This window comes from Cinclus cinclus, chromosome 6 (assembly GCF_963662255.1).
Source record: "Cinclus cinclus chromosome 6, bCinCin1.1, whole genome shotgun sequence".
NCBI lineage: Eukaryota > Metazoa > Chordata > Aves > Passeriformes > Cinclidae > Cinclus > Cinclus cinclus.
In genome coordinates this window covers 14,446,719-14,465,295 of record NC_085051.1, presented here as the reverse complement: position 1 = coordinate 14,465,295, position 18,577 = coordinate 14,446,719, and the positions used below count along the sequence as shown (strand labels likewise).

General features: G+C 39.1%; 2 protein-coding genes across 8 annotated transcripts in view; one reads left to right on the top strand and one right to left on the bottom strand.

The window, feature by feature from the left end:
* SERGEF (secretion regulating guanine nucleotide exchange factor) overlaps window positions 1–3,857 on the top strand; it is a 136,266-nt gene extending 132,409 nt beyond the window's left edge. For both annotated transcript variants that reach the window (XM_062494238.1, XM_062494236.1), the window contains one exon: window positions 3,638–3,857. In XM_062494238.1, the coding sequence (XP_062350222.1) occupies window positions 3,638–3,804 (167 nt within the window). In that variant the 3' untranslated portion in view covers window positions 3,805–3,857. The remainder of the gene's footprint in view (window positions 1–3,637) is intronic.
* KCNC1 (potassium voltage-gated channel subfamily C member 1) overlaps window positions 1–18,577 on the bottom strand; it is a 121,499-nt gene that overhangs the window by 2,782 nt on the left and 100,140 nt on the right. Inside the window, exons 3-4 of one of the 6 annotated variants that reach the window (XM_062494230.1) lie at window positions 16,951–17,139; window positions 13,466–14,151 (exon numbers count right to left, since the gene is read on the bottom strand). In XM_062494230.1, coding sequence (XP_062350214.1) covers window positions 14,087–14,151; window positions 16,951–17,139 — 254 coding nt within the window. In that variant the 3' untranslated portion in view covers window positions 13,466–14,086. Of the gene's footprint in view, window positions 1–13,465; window positions 14,152–14,834; window positions 14,972–16,950; window positions 17,140–18,577 lie in introns of those variants that run through there. The other 5 variants (XM_062494235.1, XM_062494232.1, XM_062494229.1 and 2 more) reach the window with 5 other exon arrangements.

The window sequence follows — 18,577 nt, the reverse complement described above, 5'->3', positions numbered from 1 at the left end:
TATAACCAGTCTTCAGCTGCATAAAACTGATGTGCCAAGGCTAGGATGATTGCTTGGTCTCCCTTTTATTATCACCAAAGCCGGGATAGACTTGATTTTCCCATCAGTGTTTGGATAAGATGAATCTCTCACTCTGCTGGAGAGATGCAGATGTCTTCATTGGCTTTTAAGGAATACAGAGGATAATAATCTGTAGCTAAGCTGCTTGATTTTTTACGTGGCTGAAGTTAAATGCAGTGAACGTCACCTGGAGCACCTTACTTGCTAGCATTGCTTCTTCCATCTGAAGATTCCACTCAGCAATGAGGAGTGACTCTGACTTCTCTTCTTTCTCCAGAATTCTCTCCAATCTCTAAAACTTTATTTTACCTAGAAATACTCTTCTCCAGTTTAATGAACCTCTAGATTGCTGTTGTCACTTCAGTTACCTTGAGAAAAGCCTGGATAATTATTACAGACAGAAGGAGGGCAGTAGCCCTTCTTGTGTTGTTTGATGAAAACAGATTTTGGTCAAATTTTGGTTAAGAATCCTGTTGTCCCTAAGTCTTGTATATGTAATGTTTTAGGAAAACTCCTGCATAGCATTACTCTAAACTTTGATTAGTGTGACTGTGAATGCAACTGAAATTCCCTTGGGATTCTGCTGTGTTGCCATGTGAGTTCTGTGGGTTTGATTTGTACTTTGAGTACTTATGTTTTAAAAGAGAAAAACAAATGCACCATCTTATATTGTTTCACTTATCCAGTAACATGGAGTAACCTTCCCTCACTTTACCAAACACAAACCCTTTGGTTTGAGAGCATGCTACAAGGCTTGTTCTAAATTTTGTTAGAATCAATTTGTAGCTGTGCTAATACACCTCAGTGTAATGCTCTTTCATCCTGGGAAGGTCTGGCACAGGCATCATGGATTTTCTTGTGAAGGCATGTAGGGCTGCTGGTTCTGTGTTTTTATGAGCAATAAACTGGGAATAGAAGATAAAACCATTAAATTGTGAATTTTGTCCAGAGGCTAGCCATTAGTTCTTCTTAGGGTCTGCCTTTAACTCCACAGATACTCCTTTTATGTAATTTTAAAATAGGTGCTCCATTACCTTCAATCTTCACCAACTTACACTTCTGTGCCAGTGATTCACAGATCTGCTTGCTCCCTCCTGGCCACTTTCACCACACTCATTTTGCTCAGCCCTCCTCCAAGTTTTGCTAACACGTTACTGCCCAAGAAATGGACTTGGTGTGTTTTCTGAAAAGTCTGCTTTCTCTGACACAAGTCAAGCATTTGGCTATTTCTGTGTACAAACCTTTCACTGAATCTTCTTCAGGCAGATGTGGTACAGTTACACCTTTCTTTTTCACAGCAAACATTCTCTGCCTTTTAGCTTTCCTGATTCTGTCTTGATGGCGATGAGAAAAGTTTTTGTGGCCTGTCATTCCATATCTGTCAGCTGCCCTTTCATCTCGTCAGATTTCTGCCAGCTCTCCGTGGATGTACAAGGCGTTTTTGTGTAAGACCATTCATAAATCCTACTTACTTTCTATTTTTCTTTTGTCAGTTTTCACTCTTGTCCCATTTTAATAACCTTAGAGATCACTGGAATCACATAGAAAAATCTATCTTGGTGGCTTTTCAATATGCTTGGAGAAGTAAAGGCTGGAAAAGTCTCTACAATCCTTATTTTAGGGAAGATGTTCTTGTCTGTGGCTTCCTAGCTTGTAAATTTTTTATGGTGTTTTTTTATAAAGGTGTTTCACTGGATATTTTTATCAATTTGAGAGGTTAATGTCCTAATGCAATGTTTTTTTGACTAGTATATCATTTATGTTCCACTGAGCAGTTTTTAATACCAAATGACCAGAAAATTTCTGGTTTCCTCTCTCTTGTCCTGATGGGACAGGATGAAAACAGAAATAAGAAACCCTTTAAACAGATGTAGTGAGTCTTCATAGAAGCATGTAAATAGTTGTAGTAATTGCTGGTGTCTTAACAAAAATTTAACACCATATTAATGTTAGGGTATGTTGCATTTTCTTGTAATTGCATTTGTAAGCTTGGCTCTTTCTGCAGGGTTCTCATATTATCTGTGCCAAAAAAGTATTTGCTTAGGTGCAGCTACCTTGAATGATTAGTCTGAGATGTGTCTCCAGTATGGGCTTGAGATGTCTTTTTCCTGCTTTTTAATATTTACATAAACATTCTTACCTGGAACTTTACCAAAAAGCAAAATCCCATTAACCTGTAGGTTGCTATTTTAATGGGATATGTTACCCACTCAGACTTTGGCACTTTTTGGCAGGACGTGTGAGTGCATTTGGGATGTAGGTTGGGCTGTCAGTATTGCACTTGCACAATCATGAGTACATCTGGTGCCTCCTGAGATAAGAGTGACAGAACTTCTGTATCAGGTGAGATGTGCCTTGGCTACTGTGGTGTTCTGGTGGTGCTTTGTTGTGTTCCACTGCCTTAAAGATTGTCAGGAAAATTAAATGTCATTGCTTACTTACATCTGGCCTCAGTAATGTTTACACTTCATTGGAGAAGAGGGAAACTTTAATATACTAATAATGTAAAGAGAGCAGAGGACAGTGAAATGTTACAAGATTTGCGGGGAAGATGGTCCTGCTAGCTTTGCAATAATTTGTTTCTGAATTTTGAAAAGTAAAATTGTGACTGGGATTAGAGTTTGTGAATTTTGGCACTTTTCTTCTCATTATTTGAAATCCAGAATGCTGCTTCCTGCTGTTAATACCTGCTGCTTTTCAAAAAAAATAACAATGGCATCACAAACAAGATTATATGTCAGGATGGCTTTCTTTTTCAATACAGAAAGTCACAGACACAGTCTCTGGAAGCCAAATAAAGAATAGAAAATAGGGAAAAAATAGCACTTGTAGTTCAGAATAAGGAGGATTGGTGGATTTTTTTATTTTGCCAGCCATTTATAGAACAAAATTTGCATATTGTGCTTCAAAAAGGAGTACTATGGGGTAATAATAATACACAAATTGTTATTTGGGATATGAAAGGGTAGATCTTGCAAAAGTAAATAATAATGAGGGAAATTAAGAATAATAAAAAGTGAAATTATGTCAAAGCAAGCAGAAGAGGTAGGATGATTAAGAATAGGGCAGGCTGTTGAGGACTTGTATTTAAAGGAAAAAGGTGACATGTGAACTTGAAGCTAGGAACAAAATGCAATTTGGCTGAACTGTGGCTCTGTGTTCCCCAATCCTTCAGATCAAGCTGTGAATTAATAAAGTCACTGCTCTTGGTTTATCATACTTCTTCTTACTAGGGGAAACTTGAAAGACAGATTCTTCATCATTTCAGGAAGGGCTCTTAAAATGCAGAGAGATTTCTGTAGGCTCTGCATAAATACTGAACTATGTATTTACTAAGTGATTTTCAAATGTCTTTGTTATTTTAATCTTTCTTCTGCTGCTAACAATATGGAACAGGATGGAGAATCAGTCATTTGAGTTTATTTACTTTTTCAAAAAAACCAGAATATTTTTCCTACCTTAACAGAATTTATTAGAATCTAAATAGAAAATGACTTGACAAATCCACTCCTCAAAACTAAGCAAAGCTGTTGTGTTTCTGTGGTCTTTATTCTGTATTTTCTGTGCTCTCTTTCAGGTGGCCAGTGCTTCTCTTGGGGATGGAATGAACATGGGATGTGTGGTGATGGCACAGAAGCAAATGCTCATGTTCCAAAGCCAGTCAAAGCTCTTGGTTCTGCAAAACAGATCTTAATTGGATGTGGGGCAGGACATTCCATGGCCCTCTGCCAAACTCCTCACTAGGGGCAGCACACCTGGAATTCATAACATCGTGCATGTGGATGAACATCTCTGGATTGTGTAGCTCAGAAGTGCTACAGGGGAACTGCCCATGATTTAACACAGTAGTTGGAAACTGCAGATATTTTTCCTAAATAAAAAAAAAAAGACTATGCATAAAAAGCTGTAGTATTTTAAAAATTGTTTCCTGGGTTCTTGCCACAGGAATTGACTTTCTTACCCACAGACAGAATTACAGACATTCTTTCTTGATGCAATACAACTGAAGAGAGATTTACATTTTCATGTTCTTCTGAGAAGTCTTTGAGGAAGAAACCCACTTAATGGCTGATTGGTGTATAAATTCAGTCTGAAGAAATGGTCTGAGAAGGTGGATTTTGTTATTGTATCTTTACAGCATGGTACCTTGCACCTTCCAACTTCTACTGCAGTTGTGAGCTCCCAGCAGCTCAGAAAATTGTGTCACCAAGAAATGCCAGTGAACATGGCTAGATGCATACACACATTTTAAGCAGAGGTTTAGGATTAAAAATTTTTAAAAAGCAATATAATTAAGAAGGCTGGCAAAAGGGGAAAATTAGGCCCTTTTGAACTAGCTTTGTCTTGATTAAGCTGTGAAAGGAGCAGTATTTTTCATAGATTATGTTCTGTGCCAGACATGAGTTTATTATAGATTTACAGGGATGCAGATCAGCATGAATTATCCCTAACCTGCAAACCAAACATAAAGTTTCTGAAGCTACTGCTTAGGGAAGGAAAACTGCTAAGAGCTCTTAGAAACAAGCAAAAAGTTCTTATCAAAGGGCATAAATCAGTTGTAGCTGTTGAGGACAGCTTGATCAGATGTAGCTTCTGTGTTTCCATCTGCCTTGGAAAAGGAAGACATCAAAATGTAACCAGAGAGATTTTACAAGTTCTCCAGCCTAAAAGGCAGATGGGAATGCTCCTAACAATTTCAGGTTAGTTCTCACTTCTGATTTGCAGCCCAACTGAGTTGCTGTTCACAGCATGCCCACAGTACTTGTTCCAGGTGGGGGCTTGACAGAGAACGTAGGCCTATCACTTGTTTTGATAGAGAAAGGAAAAAGTGTAAAATGAGCTGTCTTTGGATATTATTAGCTGCCTATCATGAGCAAAATTTTTGAAGCTATTTATAAAACTAATTTTTTCTGTACATATACAGCCATTAAATTGGATGTTTACTGCTCACAATACTTATATTTGCTGTGGTATTCAACATATTTCAGGTTCTAAATATAGAGAAATCTACTGTGTAGTAAATGCACCTTTTAATGAGACCTACTGTTGCTAAACAGTGGTTTCATTTTTCAAGCAGGCTTGCCAGGGAAGAAGCCTTACAGAATTAAAAAATGTTGAGAGAAAGGCTCTTAGGAAATAGGACAGGAAGACTTTCTAATGATGTATCAGCTTACACATGAAGGGGAAGGAATTAAGGTGATAATATGGGCTTCATGGGTTTTTCCACCCTTGGTTTTACAGCAGTTATAGTTCTTGGCTTTCACTTTCAAGAATATTTTATTTTTCTATTCAATAGATGAGAAACTTGAGCAGACTATGAAGCTGATTTCAACTATTACAGATACCAAAAGAATAATCAAATGGGTTCTCTGCAAAATATGTAGAATTAAGATTTCTGTTGAAATTTTTTTATTAATCCATGTGTTTGTGGTGGTTCTTCATGGCAATATACTGTGCCAGGCTGTGACCTCTTGCACTTTTAATTATCTGAGTTGATATTTATTGACTGTTCTCAGTGCCACTTTCTGGATACCAAAGCTTCTGTATTATATGCACTGAACAATTTCTCATGCTTTCTTTGACAGTCCAGTCTGAGGTTTCTATTTGGGATTTATGCAAAATCTGTGTACCAAATAAACATGTTCTCTTGCTTCAGTATTCATTTCCTCTATATAAGTCTGTTCCTTGATTAATCACAGCCAATATATGTCTTACACGAGGTTTACTGGACTGGACATGTTTTGACTGTGTGTGCTGTTGCTGCAGTTTATTGCAGAGGAGTCCAACAGATTATGTAACAAGTGTGAATTGAATATTTGAAATAGTTTTCAATTTTTCACACCTGTAACGTGAACACACTTTTGGAACACAAAGAATGTTTTGGGGTGATAAGGTGAAGAAAGGAAGGAGTATGACAGTTTGTTCCTAGTCCTGATCAGGTGTTTCATATCTGCATCTGATCTTCATCTTTGAAAGGCAAGAACTGCATTTTTCTCTCCTTTGTTGTGCCTATATAGGTTGAAGACTTGGGGAAGTAATGACTTTTCTTGACGTAGTGAATGCTTTGTCATCAGTCAGGGCTTCTAGGTGCTGCTGTAGTACAGAGAGTGAATAGAATTCATTGTAGAAGGTACATGGCTGAATGTCAAAACCAAGTTGCTGCTCATTCTTTCAGAAGTGAATGCCCTGTTTTGTATGTCAGTGGCTTTGTTTGCAGAATAAAGCACTGTACAAAATCAGCTACGTCTTTCTTTGTGAGGAAGGGAACACACAGTGAAGAGTTCCTAATCAAGTGGAAGAAGACAGCTTTCCATGCTGATGTTAAGAGTTTATGACTGCTGCCTGTTGATAATCCTCATGGAGAAGATTGGTCTCTGCAAGGCAAAATGCAGAACCAGTGTGCTGTGGTTCATAGAGTTCTTTAACAGGTCTTCTGTGATAAAGTAATAAGCCTATTATATAGACATTTTGCATTCATACTCAAATGGAAATAAACTGACTAAATTTGTAATGTGTATATATATTTTAAAAAAGACACGGAAACAAATTAAGCAAGTGTCTGTGCAGCTGCTCTCACCTCCCATTTTCGGATGGTAAGTAAACCTGCCAGTGAGCTGACATTCATGGGGGACAACAAGTTTTGAACAGTTGACCTTCAGTCCAGAGAACTTTCAGGCCTTTGGGTGGAGGGGGAGAAGGTGAAGACAGCTGCTTTTTATGCCTTTCTGTTATTTGGAGTCCTACGAGATCTGCAGTTGTTCCTCATGGAGCCTCCATATGCACCTGCACAAGACACTCCTGTTCCATTTCAAAGAACATTGTTAGGACAATGTATGTGTTGTGTCAGAAGTTTCTGTCTCTTGGGGGATTTGTTTGGGCCATTTGGTGGTCACTGATGTTATTTGACTTGGTGTGGCATTCTGAGTCACTTGGTGCTCAGTATGCCAGGCCCGGTATTTGAAGTGTGCTAATTTGAAAGATGGAAGATGGTTTGCCCAGTCACCACTTCTTACATAACACTGACTTCTCTGTCTGCATGTTGGCAGTCCTTTTGGTGTCTGACTAGTCTTACCATCTGCAATCACCACAAAGGTCACTTCTAAATGAGTGTCAGGAGCTTTTGCTCAGCTGCATGTTTTGAGCACAGAGAAATTGTGGAGAGGATGGGAGAAGGTGATTTGATTGTGCTTTTTATGGCATATTTTGAGTTGTGACACTTAGAGATGGGGATGGACAACTGATGAAGGAGATAAGTTTGAATGCACAAGAGAAAGGTGACCGTGGAAAAATATTTAAAATTAATAGCAATAGAGAGCCTGATACAGTCAGCTGAAACATAGGGAAAAGGAGGGGGAGGAGAGAGCCAAGATACAGCTCCTGAGGACTGAATAATGCATAACAGTCTGCTGGTGTGGTGGGAGAGATGAGAGACAAACTATTCTGTTTTGTGGATGTTATTGTTCTCCCTCTTCCACTGTTTATTTATAATAATGTGAGCTGCTGACCTGCAATGTTAGGGTTTTTTCTTCTTCATAGCCCATCTTGACATTTCCAGTTGTTCTCAGCCAAAAGAGCAACCTCTGTCTTCACCTTGCAGACTCAGAAATATTTTGACCAGGCCTCTGATCTAGTCCAGCATTTAACCAAATACTTACTATTTTTTGCATTTGATTCCATGAACTCTGGATCTGATTTAAACCAGACTTCAGTAATTTTTTACTTTTACAAGATTTAAGTAATTTTGGGACTTCCAGTTCCTTTTTCTCTTATTAGAAATCAAGACGATGACAGATCTTGGTCATTCTGAGCAATTTTGTTATTTTTATGGTGCATGGTAAGTCTTGGGCTTTTTCTTTTAGGTAAAATTTTCTTGAAAAGGACTCCAGAATTTTTAATCAGTAATTGAGTCCTGCTTATGCCATTTATTACTAGCTGAAATTCCAAAGACTTGGAATGGGTACAGCCTGGGGTAGAGAATCATCTTGTGTGGTTTTGATTGTGGTTCAAAATGTGCACAGTAGAAAAGTGGTGCTTACATGAAATTTGCTGACAACTCCAGCTGATACAAAAATAATTGGCCACTCTGATTTTTTACTTATCAGTATCTCAAAAAAAGAGATAGTACATGCTGTGTTCTTTTCCTTTGGCTTTTGTGCTGTTCTTATTTCCCAGTAAATGCTGATCTTGCATGTTTTGCTCTATGTTAGAAAGAACAATAGCCTTGAATTTAAATGCTTTGCTCTTGTGGAAATGGCCTTCTACTGGGTGAATATAACTGAGGATTTAGGTCTGTATCATATGTGCCTTTGAAGTTAATTTGGAGGAACTGCATCTGTAAAGCCATTGTTATTTTGTAGCCCATTTAGATGTTAAAGGACTGAAGCCAGGCACATTCTTGAGCGATTTGTGCATTTCATTCAGGTTCATCAGTCAGTTGTCTCAGCATTCACCTGTTTTTAATGCAGCAGCAGTTTTTACTCATCAATGCCTCTGTATAACATCAAAATAGAGTATGTGACTGAAAATAATCATCAGTGAAAATAGTCTCTGCATTTGAATCGTGGCCTGGATGAACCACGTGTTTCCTTGTGGGAGAGTGAGGAAGCATAAATTTAGAGTATTGGGAGAACACATTCTTCAGCTTGATTGGAAACAAGAACAACAAAGTAGTTATTCCTGAGTAAAAGCTGGCTGAAGGATGAGAAAATTCAGAGGTGACATTTATTTTACAAAAATTTCACCAGCAATTTTGTGACATGTTGGATTTTGTCTCATTTCCAGATGTACCTTTGCAGGTTGGTAGGGGCTGGAGTCTAAGTCCAATTCCCATGTTGGCCAGCCTCTCTCAGTTAATTTCCAACTTCCTCATCTGTTTCCAGGCTGCTTTGCCTGTAGACCACCTGATTATCTGGATACTATGAAGTCTTACGGGGGGAGCTGTGCCTTCAGGTCTTGGGGTTCAGATTTAGTAAGTGGAGTTTCAGAATTCCAATTCAATATTGTTCCAGTACTCTGTGGTCACCATAATTCTTTCAAGTGTATATGCACACTTTGCTAGCAGACTGTGGGTTTTTTGTTGTTGTTGTTTGTTTTTTTTTTTTTTTTTTTTTGTATTTAGAAATGAGGCCAAGAACTGGGAGATTTTTAATGTTCTGACATGACTTTAGTTTTTGGCTGCAAATGTCAAGCGAGTTTAGCTTTTGTTTTGTTTTTACTGATTTGAATGCAAGAAGACATGTGGTACCTAAATTAGGGCAGCAGAGGAGTTGCCAATAAGTAATGAAAATGCTCTGTCATTTTAACTGTGTGGGTGCTTAATCATTTTCCATAATAATCCTCTGCTTTAAAGTACAAAAGAAAAGGGATTCCTACAGGGGCATTGTGTTCTTCTGCAGACAAGGAAATATGGCATCTTTTACATAATGAAGAGACACTTCTCTCCTCTGGTGCCTTAATTCTGAGTAGATAGATTACAATAACTGTTCCTTCTTAAATATGGCTTTTCCTCTTTTGACATCAGAACACTTTAAAAAGAGGATAATGTCACAGAAACAGAAGCTGAGGCACAAACGAATTAAATTGGCCCAACCAAGGTAACCCAGCATGTCCACAGGGGAGTGAAGAATACAATTCCCATTTTCTGAGTCCCAGGCCAATGCTCTACCTTGTAGGCTAGAGGTTCTTAACCATTATTTTGGGTAAACCTCTCTGCCACTCTTTCCCTCTCTCCTTGCTCTTCTTTCCCACTCACTGCTGATTGCTGTTTCCATTGCTCCTACTTGCATAACCCATTTTCCAAACTTATTCTGTGTCCTTCTCATTTCCCACCTCCTGAGCTGCTGCTGCCTTTTCTCCAGTCACCCACTTGCACTGACACCACCCCAGCAAAGCGTGGCCCCTACAGAGCTGCTTTCCCTGGGCTTGAGCCTTATCTGCTGCTGTGCTGGTGTGACTCACAGTCAGCAGCCTCTGCACATGCTGTGGCATCCCTGCTAAGCCCTTTCAGTCCAGAGGCAGTGCAGGTACCTCAGAGTGACAGCTGAGCTAACACAAATGCAACACTTTGCCTTTTGCTGCCCAAGGAATCTCTAGCTTGGGCAGCAGGAAAAACAAGGGAAGCCTTGGAGCACTCACTTTTAATGTTTGGTACCTGGAGATGTTTGGACCTAATGAAATTTTTTTAAATGTTCAAGCGAATGCTGAGAGTTGAAAACCTGGCTTTGTGAGACAGAGACAGGGAAGATACATTGTTATAGCATTTGCTTTGTCAGATAAAGAAACTCAAGAGATGCAGTTACAGACCAGTTTTTTAACATTCAGGTCGACTTGAATGCAAATATTGTTCTTGATTGCAAATGAACATTTGTATTTCCCTAGGAGAGAAGTTGGGCATTTAAGAGTCCTAGATGAATGCAGAGGCCTTGGGAGTCCTGAACAGACAGATACTTTATGCCCAAACTCAAGTAAGTGAGTGACTTAAAAATACCCTGCATAATTTAAGCATGCTTTCATGAAGTGAAGGTAGTTTGTGTGTGAGCTCAGAGGCTAAGTTCCTGCTAGGATATATATGGAAAGCAGAAAAGTAGGCTGCCTTCTTTTGAAACTATGAAAGGGATATGCAAACTGGCAGGGTAATATCTTCGGGATATCTTTTTCGTAAGCAGCTTTGTGCTCGCTTCCTTTTTGAATGCTCTTGCCTTAGCCCTGCTTGCTCTGTTCTGTATTTCAGTTGGCTCATTTGTCCTAGCAGACATTTGTTTCATTGATGTATTTTCTTCTTGGCCCTGAAACTTTAAGGAGAGAGGAGGCAATTTACATGAAAAATCACTTTATCCAGATTAATGACTGCTGTGCTTGATTGTTATCACAGCGGTTTTAGCTAGGGGGGTTTTTGGTTGGTCTTTTTTGGTGTTTGGGGGTTTTCTTTGTTTGTTTTGTTTTGTTTCTTTTGTTGGCATGAGAAAGCCGAAACCTATTCTCAGAAATTTCTTCCATCTGAAATTGCAATTTTGGAGATACATCAGGTTGGTCCAGAGAAAAAAGTACCTTCACGCAGTCAGAGGAAAAGCTGTGTGTTTAGAAGGTGTGGTTGAGCTGTGCTTTAAATATTAGCAAGTAAGAAGCAACTAATTGCCAATGGGTTCAGATGAAGGGCCAGCACTGGGTCTTGGAGCTGGGAACTCACTGCTGAAAGCCGACTTTACTGAGGAGGAAACACAGATGTTCATTTCCAGCTGGAAACAGGCAGTATAACTGAACTGCAAAACCAACTTCTGCTCTGACTTGCAATGGTGTGAACTCAGAAATAGCTGGTGACATTATTGTAGCCTGCAGTCAGAATCTACCCACATGTATAGTTTTAATGCTTTAATATATATATACCTCCTGTAGGGAGAGGTGGCAGGCTTGAAGGAATTAATGTTTTAATAATAATGCCTGAGCAAAAGGTCCTTAACTGGAAGGCAGCTGGGAGGATGTGGTAAATTTCTTGTAGGATTCAATGCAACAGCTTCTGAGATTTTCCATTTCTCTTGCATTCCTCTCTCCCTTGTGTTGTCAGAGCTGCCAGTGTTGTGCAAGGGGTACTCTGGGGTCAAACAGATCTCAAGCTTTAGAGCATCTCCTGATGGATGGGAAGCGTGGTTCATGTCTCTGAAGGGTTTATAGAAGTCACCCAGAAGACATGGCTACCTCAAACCAGAATGAGCAGAGAGGGGAACTTAAATGAAAATGAGAGTGAGGAATGTATAAAAGTAGCACAGAAAGACAGTTTTACCCAGCCTGTTCTCTAAGGATCAGATATATGCAAAGTGCAGTGGAGGTGAAGACCTGCATGGGATTCCTACATCCTACAGGGCTGGATTGTTGGTATTCCTTATGGTAATGGAGAACTAACACTGGGCCCTTGAGTTAGTGTTAAATAAAAAAAATGTGGCAGATAAATCTATTTCTGGATTCTTGATACGTTGTAAGAGGAAAAGTTGTTCATTAAGCAAATCCTAGATGAATCTGGATCTTACCTCTGGAGGTAAGAAATTTATCTTCTGAAAATGACAGCATAGAAACAGTGTGCGAAAAATAGTTCTTGGGAGAAACTAAAGCAGAAATCAAGTGCATAATGCTGTAATAATCAAAGACAACAAAGGAGTTCTCTAATTATGTACAAATTCAGATTATCAGCCTTTCCTCTATTCCTAAAACATATCTTGAGGTCTTCCTTGTTTTTCTGTTGGAGTAGAGTTTTTTGATGACAAGGTCCAGCTGCAGTTGGGGATTTTTTGTGTATAATGTAGCACTTACCAGAGCCATGAGTATTTCTTCTGGGCTTTTTTTGTGCTTAATCTCTACTTCCTCCAGACTGTAGGGCACTATTCCTTTATGTTTCCACTCCCATCAGCAGTTGCAGATGCTGTAGTTTGCCTAGAAGACTGCCAGCTCTTTTGAAGTTCCATGTGTGAGGATAAAGGTGTGTATCCTTCCTTTACAGAAGAACTTTACCAAAAATGCTCAGGCAACTAGAATGCTGTTGGCACGTAGTCCACGGTTTTCATTTGTAGCATCTAAAATGAAACTTAATCCCACTGTGTTTCTCAGTTCTGAATGGTGCATGTTTTGTTGTGGCAAATCAAGTGTGACTTGGATACCCGGATTTCTTTCACTTTCATATCAGCTGGACTAGAGTGGCTCAGTGAAGAATAAGTGAAGGACGGGGCCCAAAGAAGTAAGAAAAACTGAATTCATTTAATCAGCTAAAAAGACAAACATTTATTATTGTTGAGGAGGGAAAAGGAAGATACCTAGATCATTATAGGTGTTTTTAATCTTCCCTTGTAAAATTACTAATGGTGTGAATTCTTTAGACATTGGTTGTATCAAGTGTTTGCAGGCTTCATTTATTATCTACTAACCAAAATTAGCATTGTAGAACCAAAGCAATACCAAGCTTTTCTCCTACATTTCTGTTGAGAACACTGTATTTATTCAAGGTTTTAGAAGCAAGTCTCTGGAAACCCCTGATTGCTTCAGAAAAGGATTCCCCTTTACACTATACAGCAGGCACTGAAACCATGATACAAAATTTATTTTCATGCTAGAATTGTTTTGCATAACATTGTGCATGCATTTTACTCAGTACTAAATTGCATACAATGCTGTTGTCTTGTTTCTTAAACTTTGAGACCATTTATACTTGAGTATTTTCCTGATTTTGTACTATAAGTCCCAGTTTTAAAATAACACCTCTTTTGTTTAAAATTCATACTGATTACTTAATATGAACAATTTATGAAGGGTCTTTATGTTGGATCTATACATCAATAAAATACAACATAACCAGAGCTGGGAAATTAACCAGCTATTACTGTCAGGTCCGAAGGAAGGTCCCATGTGTCACAAGCATGCCAACAAAAACAGACAGGAAAAAGTTTTTCTTATTTTTATACACTTCTAGTTGGATTAAAAGTTCTTGATTTCCATGTCGGTGTGATGAACTGTGAAGGCGTGGTCAATATGACCGATGACTGCCTGATTGCACTTTTTAAAACCATTACTCTGTATCTTGTATACAAAAAGAAGCAATCCATAGCAAAGAAATGTACAGTTTTATAATGCTTTACATTTTGGCTACAACAATGTATGTAAAAGTAAAGAGCTTTGAAAGAAAATATATAACTTTGCCTTTTTTTTTCTTTTTTTCTCCTTAATCATACATTTGCAGTGTTTCTTGAGTGTGTGTTGTTTTGTTGTTTTGTTTTTTGTTTTTTTTTCATTTTAATTTTTGTCTTCATGCAAGTCATGCTATGGAACAAAAAAAAGAAAAATTAAAAAAAAGAGATCTTCTACAGTTTTGTTACATTTTGGCCGTAGAAAAAGCCTGCATCTCTAGTACAACTCCAGAACCACGAAGAATCATCCATAAAACCTGCATGGAGCGAGTTAACTTTGTCCAAATGAGAAGGTCTTCTATGCCTGCACAGTTCCACAGAGATGTTTATTAGCCATCAATGTTCATCTCCATCTTGCCTTGTCAGGTCACTCTGACTGCCTCTGTTGGCATATATTTAGCAATGACTGGACTTTCTTTGCAAAGATCTGCATGTAAAGAATACAATCAGTACTTGAGCTTCTTCCCTGCGCTTTTCACATCAAGCTCGGCATCTTAGTGTTAAAGGAAGGAGGAAAAGGTGAAATAGCTACATGCAGAGGCAGCCATATTCTTCTTCAACAGGATTTTTTTTCCCATGCAGTCAGCCAGACTGAGACCTCTCTACAGTGTTTCTGAGTATTGCTTTCAGCTTAAAATAGGTGCCCATGCAAAGTTTCATCCTACTGTGCTTGTTTGCTCAAACTCCTGCAGGGTTCCTATGGCTCAAAAATATCCTGAGAAAAGCAAAATCTTCCATCGTTGGCATGTTTCAGCATCGACTAAATGCCTAACCCATTCCATACAGAGCCAGTAGATCCACCATTAGCCGCAATAAGCATATACTAGCAGGATGCACCAGGAAGGAAGCCATCTGGTGCATCTACCCTTCATCCTATGTACTGATACCATGCAGCACATATGGCCCACCAGTACTACACCAATGCCTGCCTATTGTCATCTGAGTGCTATTTAGGAGTGTTGTCACCTAAGCATCAGAAGTAACACCGTTCGCAGCGGGTGCTACTGTGAGACATTGCATCTTCAGACTTAGTCACCTGGACTATATGCAACATCGCATAGGCTAATTGAAAGTAAAGCTTTTTAGACCATTCTCTGCTACTGATCCATGCTACAAAATAGATGGGATGGGAGACCAAGAACGTCTCACTGGGCTAGGAGAGCTGTAGGGCGCAGACACTGAGGATAATCCTATCGCTTTTCCACTTATGCCAGCTATGCTGTTAAGGCTCCGTGACATTTCGTAACCTTCATTTAAAAGAAAAATGCAGAGTACAGCATTGGATCAATGACAGAATGGACTAAGAATGAGGTCAACATTGTAGCCAGTTCAATAGCATCTGCATGCATGGACATGCCGAGAGTAGTATCACTTGCAACATGACTCAGGAGGACGTTGAAATACAGAAAAAGTTTTAAAAATATACATTTTTAAAAAAAATCATCATTTCTCAAGATGGTCAGGTTATGTAATTGATCCTACAGGCAGCAACATGGTTGTACCCTAAAAAAAAGAAGAGTCAGTGGGAGGGATTTTCTATGTCTCCGTCATACACTCACACATACCTCTCCCTTCCACTTCATGCATTGTGACCACAGGCAAAATTAAGTTTTGTGGTATCTTTGCGGGGCAGGAGGGGGGACAAGACAGCAAAATCCATAGAATTGAATGTGTTGCTATAGAGATACTACTCCTTTGTTCTCAGCATTAAAAGAAAAAAAAAGAAAAAAAGGAAAAAGAAAGAAAACAAAATCACATGCATTCAGTTGCCCTCCCTCCCTCCCCCCCTTTCTTTTTCAAGCATGCACGTAAACAGCTCAGCAAGTGTACAGAGAGTTGCACAAACTATGAATGAAATTCTGTTGGAACAACAATTAAGATGCTCTCAACATGTTTCAAACAGGCCAACAATATGCTGACGTATATTACTCTTTAGCAAACCAGCCTCTGTTTCGTTCAGGAACGAGAGGAGGTTGCAGTGCATCGTGAAAACCATACATTCCCCATCCCAAAGGATGTGCCATTTGGAGTGTTCCCCTGATCCACTGGAACCACCTGAACTCGCCCAGGCTGAATGAACACGGCCAATGCTTATCCAATACAGAATCAAGTAAAACGCTTTGCTACAAAGGTAAATTTTAGAGGATATACTTTCATATGAAAGTCTTGTGGTCCTACTATATCTTTGTTGGTGATAAGCTTTAGACTTGTAAATACATACACTATCTATAACTGGCATTTACTATAACTATTGCCCATCATACAATAGCACATGGGAATTCTATACTCCATACTCAGTGTATGGTTATGTCATACAATCTTTGCAGTTTTAAAATATTGACTCTATCTTATAATATATACAGTACATCAGTGGTAAACACTGATTTGAAGAGAGTAAGTTCTTTTCCAATTTTCCCATTCCTTATCAACTTTGCATATAGATGTAACTCTAATTTTGGGTTTTTATGGTTGCCTCACATTAAATTATTAAAGCAAAACAGTCTCTTTTAAGAAGGGAAGGCTTTTTAATGTGACTTTACTTCTGTTGCTAAATAGATTGTTCTGACCATTCGCAAACTAAAATACAGTTACTTCTGAGAGATTCGTACATATCAGAAGTCTGAGAAACTACCTAATAATTATTTTTTTATGAAATGATTTTAGATGGATTATTTTCTAATTTTAAGACACCTGTGCCAACAGATGTTCATCCTTTTCTTTCTCTATTGAGCTAACCAGCTATGAATACCCAAATATATTTAGTGCTCTGTTAAGGGCACTAAATAATAATTTTACATTTTCTTGAATATGTTTTGCTTTTGTGTTTTAGCTTTTCTGTCTGCCACCTCCAAGTCTGTGCTCCTCAGAGTCTGGTAAGCTCTGTGAGCTTTCCAAGTGGCAAACCTTCATCACTATGATACATTAATTGATCTCTCCTTAGAGGATGGGCTAATTTAAGGACATCCTCCACTACAGCATCCTGCACCAGCTGAGGTGCAGGACTCGACTGCCTAGTGTAGCTGCACAGGGTAGTTACAGCTCCTCAGGCTTTTCTTTCTGAAAGAAATAGGTTAGGAACTCCAAATGCAGACATCAGGTGGTGGTTTCCAGCCCAAACGTGCATCTCTACAGCAAGCGCACTATCGCGTGCTACAGCTAAGCTGACTTTCTCTTCGTTACTTAAACCAGTTTCTAGCTATGTGGTTACAGGGCCCCAGCTACATACCCTTTCTTATTCCTCCATCAGGCGGGCAGGGATATTCCCCGGTTGATAAGAGGAAGCAGGGTCCATATCTCTCCCGAGTGCCAGAGCGGGTAAAGGGCAGGCCCTCATCAGGCGTAATAGCCTGGTCTATGTGGGGACAGTCTTCATTTGCCAGCGCCGCCTTGGCCACCTCACCATTCAGTTTCGAATCTTCAAACATATAAGCAGAAGGCTATTGAAACACTATGCACTGTTTATTAGAGTTCCAGCTGCAAATTAAGGGTTCACAGCTAAAGACTTCTATAGCGACACTATAAAAGGTAGCACATCTGTCCTAGACACTGCGTTCGTGTGCACTGCACCAAAATAAAATAAAGTCTGTTAAGTGGGAGGAGAAAGAAAAGGTGATCCCGTTAGGTGTGACAGCAGCCACCTGTAGGTCCACACTGAGGGGCCCTTTCAGAAAGGGGTGTGCAGTGGTTCCTAGGCCTGCGAGCAGAAGACTGCGGTTAGAAATCAGAGTATGTTTTTGCATGGCATTGGATGGTGCATGGATGACCTGTTGGTCATGGAGCCTACTGTCGCTCTGGAGAGGCAGTGGACTGAGAGTTGTGTTTTAGTATTTGAGTATATTCTGTTTGTGCTGGTTTACACCCGTGTGCGGTATTACTGAGGGGAAAATTCCTGCTCTTCCCCTCCCCAAAATTTACCCAGATGGTTTTATAGCATCTCTGATATCAGTCATGCACAATGGCTGTACACGTTTTAGACACACAGAGTACATTACGTATGGAAATATAACAGCAGAACGTGGATTTAAAGAAAACCCAATCCATTTTCTGAGGTTCTCCTCTGAAACACATACAGTATTTGCAATGCCAGCACAGGACACTACATACACAAAACACTACAGCAGGCCATTAATTTGGAAACTAGGTAGAGTAAAATTTACTCTTGGCTGTAAAAAATGAAAATAGGTTCAGATTTGCCCATTTTGCTCCACACATTCCCATGAGGATAGACTGAGAATCATGTCTTCTCTGTGTGACTGGTTTTTACCTTTATAAAACAATTTAAAGTGCTATTTAGTGTAGGTTTCTTTTTTTTAGGGTTTTAAAGTGCAAATTAGTGTATTGAGAATATACTCGAAATATGGCACAGCTCGAAATGAGTATTTTGGTTGAAGGGAAGAAAAAACAGTCAGAATATGCTTTCTGAAGCTCCACAAATGCCAAGATATGTTAACTGAGTGGTACTGGCAGCATCTTACACCTCGGTTGCACAATGCTTATTACCTAGACACTGTAAGGCAATGGGTGATCCTGCAAGTCTTTAAGGAAAGAAACTCAATGGATAGACAATTTTAGTTCCCCTTCTTTCTGCATTCATGTACTAGCTAGTTCTAAATGCTATATAATATTGTAATTTATTTTGCAATTATTTTGAAGCCAACTAATAAAACAAGCCCCAAAGAAAAACAATACAGTTCGGTAGAGTTTAGAGGTATGATTTTGATCATCTGATGGACAACAGATGAGTAGAAGGCAGAAGTGTTTTCAAGTTATGTTTGCTACTTTGCATACACACACACACACACACAGATGTACATGACACACAATATGCATCTATCATGCACCAGTAATTGCAT